The 7,168-nt window shown below is 45.1% G+C and overlaps 1 protein-coding gene across 1 annotated transcript in view; it reads right to left on the reverse strand.

Moving 5' to 3' along the window:
* MGAT5 (mannosyl (alpha-1,6-)-glycoprotein beta-1,6-N-acetyl-glucosaminyltransferase) overlaps positions 1-7,168 on the reverse strand; it is a 118,804-nt gene that overhangs the window by 44,095 nt on the left and 67,541 nt on the right. The window contains exons 6-7 of the mRNA XM_018563039.1: positions 2,692-2,766; positions 1,133-1,294 (exon numbers count right to left, since the gene is read on the reverse strand). Coding sequence (XP_018418541.1) covers positions 1,133-1,294; positions 2,692-2,766 — 237 coding nt within the window. The remainder of the gene's footprint in view (positions 1-1,132; positions 1,295-2,691; positions 2,767-7,168) is intronic.

Below are 7,168 nucleotides of genomic sequence, written 5' to 3' on the forward strand. Positions count from 1 at the left end.
CAGAATGGTACGTTTGCTAATGGGAATCTGCGATTGTGATTCTGAAACACAAAAGTGTAGGCTGCCTGAGAAAACATACTTGCACACTTCTCTTTGAAAACAAAGAAAAAAAAAAAGAAGTGTACCTGTCACCGATAAACTGACAGGTACACTTTTCTGGCATCATGGCAAGAACAAAGTCAAGCTATGTTTTTATTCTTTAAATACAAGACATATCACCAGAGTCCTCAGATCTGCCCAGCTGTCTTAGACATTACAAAGCTAAATGAATGGGTGCTCTTCTGAGGCCTTCTCAAGGGACACCGCGATAATGTTCGGGGGGCAGAGGACAGGAAATTAAAGGCCAGTTCCACATTACACCCATGTTTAGTGTGCCCCATGGAGACATTCCTAAGCTCGCTCTCCCCCCCATTAAAAAGGTAAAAAACACCCAGTACCTTTCCATGTTCCACTGTCCAGCCCCGATTCCCCCCCACAACACACACCACTGTTTGGTCAGGAAAGATATCCTCCAATCCCCTGGTTGTGGGGAGGGTACTGAAGGTAGAGAAGTGGTTCCTTCTGCCCTCAGTCAAACCGAGTGGTAGAGGGAGCAGATGCATGGCTTGTCGCATGCTGTGTGTGTCCATGGACGCACACAGCTAGGTGTTGGCAGTCGGGAACATGCACACACAGGTGTCTCCTGAGCAGCCAGCTTGCTGTTTTCAAAGCTACCTGCAAAAGCCAATTTTTATTCTCCACTCTCCTGGTGTAAACATTCATATTAACCTAAAATGTGGGGAAAAGCAGGGTTATGCTTTAAGCTAACATTGTGAAGATTGCTATATTGTAGAAGCATAAATAATGCATGGAGTTCCAGGTTGTGAAGAAATGAACGCAGCCTCTTTGCCTCTGTAAGGTTAAAGTAAATGACAAAAGCAAGCCATAAAATCAAGCGGAGCCCACAGCGTTTTGAGAATGGCGAAGTGCCAACGCTCCGGGACTTGTTTTTGTCAGACTTAATCGCCAGTTATTCCAGGGTCACGTAGGCAGCAACGCGCGTGTCTTTACACAGCGGGGACGGTTGAAGCCAGCATTGCAGGCAGCGCTGCTGTTTAGAATGTTCCAAGCCTCCTAGAGAGAGAAAAAGTACCTTTTTCCTTTTACGTTTCTCCAAATTCTGCTTCTCTGCCAAAGACTTGATTGCTTCTATCCAGGTGTCATCCATCCTCTTTATCCTCAGCGTCATCCAGCGGAACTCCTCGTGTTTAGACATGACGAGGTAGAGTTGCTCAAAATCTGTTCGGATTTCAGCCTGAAAGTAGGAGAAAATGGAATTGCTGAGGAAATGTCTGTGCGCCATTTAAAAAGGGAAACGGTCATTTTTCTTTTAACCTTTTTGTACAGAGCTGTGTGAGCCACTGGTACAAGCAGAACAAAGCACTAAGGTAGTATTAAACTTTTTTCCAAATAGTGAATCCAAATTAAACAAATATATAGGGATGCTCCGATGCCTAGCCCAATACTTCCGGTATTAGGAATCCAGGCAGTGCGTCATTACACGCTGCCTGGCTTTCCGATTGGCCGGGAAGCCGGCTCCATGCTCTCATCACAAGTGATGAGAGCATGGAGCCGGCTTCCCGGCCAATCAGGAAGGCGGGAAGCGTGTAATGACAGGCTGCCCAGCTTCCTGATACCGGAAGTATAGGGTCACTTGTGATGAGCACGGAGCCGGCTTCCCGGGCAATCAAGAAGCCATGCAGTGTGTAATGACGCACTGCCAGGCTTCCTAATTACATGGCGCCTGACTTCCCTGATTGGCCAGCTTCCGACCAATGACACGGCGGCCGGCTTTCTAATTGGCCGGGAAGCTCGCTTCATGCTCCCTCGTCACCTCATGACGAGGGAGCATAGAGCCGGCTTCATGGCCAATCGGGAAGCTGAGCGCCGCGTCATTACACAGCACCCGGCTTCCTGATTTGCAAGAAAGCCGGCTCCATGCTTTGTCACATAGTGATGAGAAGCATGGGGACGGCTTCCCTGCTAATTGGGAAGCCGGGTGGCGGGTCTTTACACGCTGCCCGGCTAATCAGGAAGCCAGGTGTCAAATCATTACATGCCACCTGAATGGGACTTCCGGTACTCGGTATCGAGTACCGGGGAAAAAAATATTGGTACTCAATACCGAAATACCGGTATCGGTGCAAACTGGCCTTGGTGGGGACAACAAGTACGGTAGCCATGCCAAGAACCATGGCGTAGGTACAATTTTCCATTGTCACCATCAGAAAGCCTGTCTACAGCAATGATGTGCAGCCGACACTGGAACAAATGCATTTAGACAGCAACTGGCTGTAAGGGAATGGAGGAGACCAGCAGCACAGATGCATTAAAAAAGTAATAGCTTTGCATGATGGGGAAAAAAAAGCGGCAATTGTTTATAGTACACAGTGCAAATTAAATGCCACGGAGTAAGGATTTGGAAAAAAAATAATGAAATTTCTCAGTCAAAATTACTGCAAGATCACCGCACTGGTGATCTTGCAGAAATTTACATAGTTACATAGTATTTGAGGTTGAATAAAGACATTAGTCCAAAAAAAAAAAATGAAATTTCATGGTGCACTACACCTAACCATTCGCCACTTATTAAAAAATAAAACAATGTGCTGGGAATTCCAAGTTCATGATCATCCTCTTTAACCAGCTTACCACAGTTCGCTTATCAGCTTCCTCCTCTTTGCGGTTTACAGATCTCCACGGTAGCCGAGGACACCAGTTTTCAACCTATAAGAGAAAAAAAAAAGATCACGAATCCAAAAACACAAAAATGTAAGAAAGACCACTGCATAGTTAAGGGATGGCTCACACCACACTGCATGGCATTGTACAGCACAAAGTGTGTGCTGCAGGGCGGAGTGACTGCACTGCCGTGGGCTGCAATGCTTTTCTAGAACATTGCAGTGCACACTTTTTTTTCTGATATGCAAATTCTATGTGCTGCAGCGCGTTGTCACACATTGTAAGGCACTGCAATAAAATTATGCTCGCTTCCTTTTATCACAACGCACAAAACCCATTGAGCGGGGCCCATACAAAGGATTGATGCCCAATACAGCCCAACGTGGCTTGTGTGAACCAGTCCTCTCAGAAAGAAACCATGTTTAATGTGCAGGGGAAGGGGGGGGAAGGCGGGGCGCGGCAACTAAATCGCAGAGCAATGTAAACTGTACTAGACCACTATAGTTACTCTGGGAATTTGTAATATGAGCTTGCATAGATAACCCAGTTAACATTCTCCTCAGCGAACACAATGTAACATTCTCCTCAGCGAACACAATGTAACATTCTCCTCAGCGAACACAATGTAACAAAAAAGGTAGTTTCCAGAGTGTATTCACTTCCGCTGAATTATTTATGCAGGCTATTCTTCGAGTGGGAGTCCCAAGCTAAAGGAGATCTATGAGGTGAGTGATTTAAACTCATACTTAGAGCCGACCTGTGACAAAAGTTCTTACAGGCCGGCTCTGTTGATTGGTAAGTGAGCAGAAACATGCAGCTGATCCGCTCACTTCCTGATAGTCTCCCTGCAGTGAGCGGTGACTGTCAGTCACGGCTCCCCCCCTCCCCAATCCCCCAGCGCTGACTGGAGGAACAGACAGGGGAGGGGACAGGCACAGCTGGCTCTGCCTCTAGCTAGGCAGAGCCAGCTGTCACTCACGCAGCTTGGTGGATCTCGACAGTATTGTCGTGATCTGTCCCCGCTGCGGCGCTCTCAGTATATCGCGGCCAATAGCCCGCTATATACCGAGGTTTGGGTCACGGTAGGTGGTTAGTATATATCCTCCTGTGACCCTAAAAAAAATATGGGGGAAAACACTTACCCCACAGTTCTTTTAAACTCCGAGAGCAAAGTGGTCAGAGCACTTGACTCTTATCTCAAGGTAAATGAAGATAGTTTGCAGATATACACTTTGAACACTTCCTTTGCATCTGCTGTCGGATGACTCATTAGATCTCAGAGTTCAAATTCCCTGGCTGAAGGCAGCTTCTGAATGTACCTACACACTGGCCACTTTATTAGATACACCTTGCTAGTACTGGGTATGACCCCCATCAAAACTGCCTTAAACAGGAACTTTACCCAGATCTTTACAAATTTCTAAAAGGTGCCTTTTCTATTTGGAAGTGGACCTTTATCCCCCTTGGCTTAAATCGCTGCATGCTAATATGAAATCTTACATTCATTAAACATTTTAATTTTACTCCGTTTTCCACTTCCTGGTCCTCTTTGGTTAAAGTGCTGTAATGTGCCCAAGTGTTGCATCCTGGGAAGGTTACATCAGCAGTACATTGCTGGGAAATCTCATCCGAGATCTCCGGGAAAGACATTATCCTCCTCTGAGATGAGGTGCATGGTCACATGACCTAGTCACATGTGCCAGAGTAGTGGGCACGCTATGGTCATAAAGGAATGACCACGATCACACGGCAGAAAGCACAAGAACTCGTAAGCTCACTGGATTTCTGGAAAGGCATTTTCCTGCAGGACAGATCGGGCTCGCAGACAGGAAGTTGGCCATCTTTCAACCTGGAAAACTGGTGACATCTACTGTAGTGGTTGAGAAGTAGTGTTGCAGAGGACAGCTCTGGATTGAAAAAATATTGCAGCAAAGCTGTTTTTCAATTTTTACAGGTCCAAGGCTACTTTTTAATCTGGAGTTCAACTTTAAAGTGGCGTTAAAGCCAAATTTTTCCCCCCTCCCCCCCATGTAAATGTTAGCACTTACCTCAAATGATGTCTCTTATTCTGATCTTCCTCTTCTTTCCCCATGTTTTCATGTGTCCCTCCAGCAGTGCGACGTCACTCCAATCCAGCGCTGACTGCTCCATCTCTCCGATCCAGCGGTGTCTGCAGGCGGGTGCACGCGTCCATAGACTTACCTTGCGTCTCTGCTAGTCTCCCGGCCGAGAATCGGAACTGCGCATGCGTCCGCCCCAAGATCCTTTGCGGCACGATCACTTCCTGATTCTCGGCGCGGGAGCGAGCAGCGATAACGAGGTAAGTTTAGGAGATTTGGATAAGGTCATACGTCAGGAGTTTCCAGAGAGCTCAGGATATTATTAGTAAGAAAAACAAACTCAACTGAAATACAAAGAAGTGGACCAGATAGGAAGAAAACCAATGACTAACACCAGTGTGTTTCACCAATGACTAATACACACAAGCTTGTTATTCGCAGGAAATTGAAGTAACAATGATGACATTGTATCCAGCAGATGAAAACCAAATCTACCAAAATATAAAAGTCACTCCCAAGTCCGATTTCCTGAACATTATTGCTTAATAAAACCGTGCTGACTGCATTTTATCCCGACGTGATAAGAGTCTCGGAGAGCTCTCTTTCACACAACAGATCCCAACAGTCCTACAATATAAAAATGAAGTTCTACCAATCTTGTAAACCAGAATGAACTGTTAACCAATTCCTATGCATAGTTCAGATCCTCAATTTGCATACCTGGGGTCTAGTCCTTATCATATTGAATGCACGGATTGGCTACATGTTGGGTTTTGTGAAAATATTCTGATTGGCTACATGCTGGTATAGTTCTGAGAAATACTCCAGACTGCACAATGTCAGTAAATGTTTTAATAATCTATGTGCCGGTATGTTCGGTTTTAGCACTGGAAGGTCGGCTCAGTTCCCAGCACGGGGCTTTCAGCGCTGAATACAAGTGAAAATTAGAAAATCTTATCAACTCTAATCCTTTACCTGCCCACAAGATTTCCTTAGACATTTCTTAAAGTGTATTTCTACTTTTGCAGCCATAATTGGGATAACACCTATTTTATATGCGTTACATGTTCCCAGTCACTTAGCATCAGCTAAAAAAAAAAAAAATGTATATATATATACATAACACACACACACATACATATATATATATACACACACACACACACATATATATATATACACACACATATACATATATGTATACTTCTTACAGTTCAAATTGCTTGTATTTGGGTTAGGGTAAAGATATACTCACCAGATCCTTGGTCCTACGGCGGTGACCGCTCTGACATTTGAATGTAACCTGGCGTCCTCACGTCCAATGGAGATTGCCAGAGCCAGGAACAGATGCTGTGGTGACCGGTCTAGCAGCCTGGCAGGAACATGGATCAGGCGAATATATATATATATATATTTTTTATTTAAGACTGTAGACCAAAACAAGCAGTTAGCCTTTGCGGAGTGCAGGGGTAGCCCCACTGCAAGGGTTAACATTTAGTATGCCCAGACATCTTTTTAAATGGTTCGGCAACAGGATCTCTTTACAACTTTCTGAAAATGCACTGTAGCTACCCATTAATAAGGTATTAGAAGCCCAGTTTGATGAGCTCATGGCACCCCTTCAGGGAATGACGCCGAACTTCAGCTCTGGGCTGTACTTCATGTTCTCACATAAAGAGTTGCAGCTCGTCTCACAAGCTCATCTCAACACGCATCCTTTCACCTTGTCCTCAGTGCCATCTGCAAGCAGCAGGACTGGCAATCTGCGTGTTCTATTCCTCACTGTAAACGGCCAAAATCCGCAGGAAGAGATTTGCAAAATCAGGATACTTGAAACGTTTTCAAATCTCCAGTTGAGTACAGAAACTCAAATCCCTCCAGTATAGCTATATACACATTGTGGGAAATTATATATTACTATACCTGCCCTTCCTCTGTACTCTAGATATAGAGATAGGCCATTCCAGGGGACCTGCAGAAACCTAAGCAGGAAGTTCTGTTACTATATCACATGATCAGTTGCAGTGTAATAAGTATTGTACCCTGACATCCCTATAGATGTACAATACATGGGATCTTGCACATAGGTGACTGCATCAAAAAAAATGTAAAATACCAGTGTACTTCTCTCGCCAGGGAGCCTCCAATAAGGTAACGGCTGTAGGCGGGTATACGCTCTTCTGCACCCTGGCGTATGCAACTACAACGATGTACCAGTGTATACCCACCTATAGCCACTGACTTCTATGGGAGGCTGTGCACAACACCGTCGCAGGGAAAATACACCAGTATTTACATTTTACGGGTGCAGGCATCTGTAAGCATGAGCCCTAAGGCTATAAACTATATACACTTGACATACCCAACATACTCTACCTATATGATCT

The sequence above is a fragment of the Nanorana parkeri genome, unplaced genomic scaffold (genome assembly GCF_000935625.1).
Source record: "Nanorana parkeri isolate BGI_ZX_2015 unplaced genomic scaffold, ASM93562v1 scaffold626, whole genome shotgun sequence".
Taxonomy (NCBI): Eukaryota; Metazoa; Chordata; class Amphibia; order Anura; family Dicroglossidae; genus Nanorana; species Nanorana parkeri.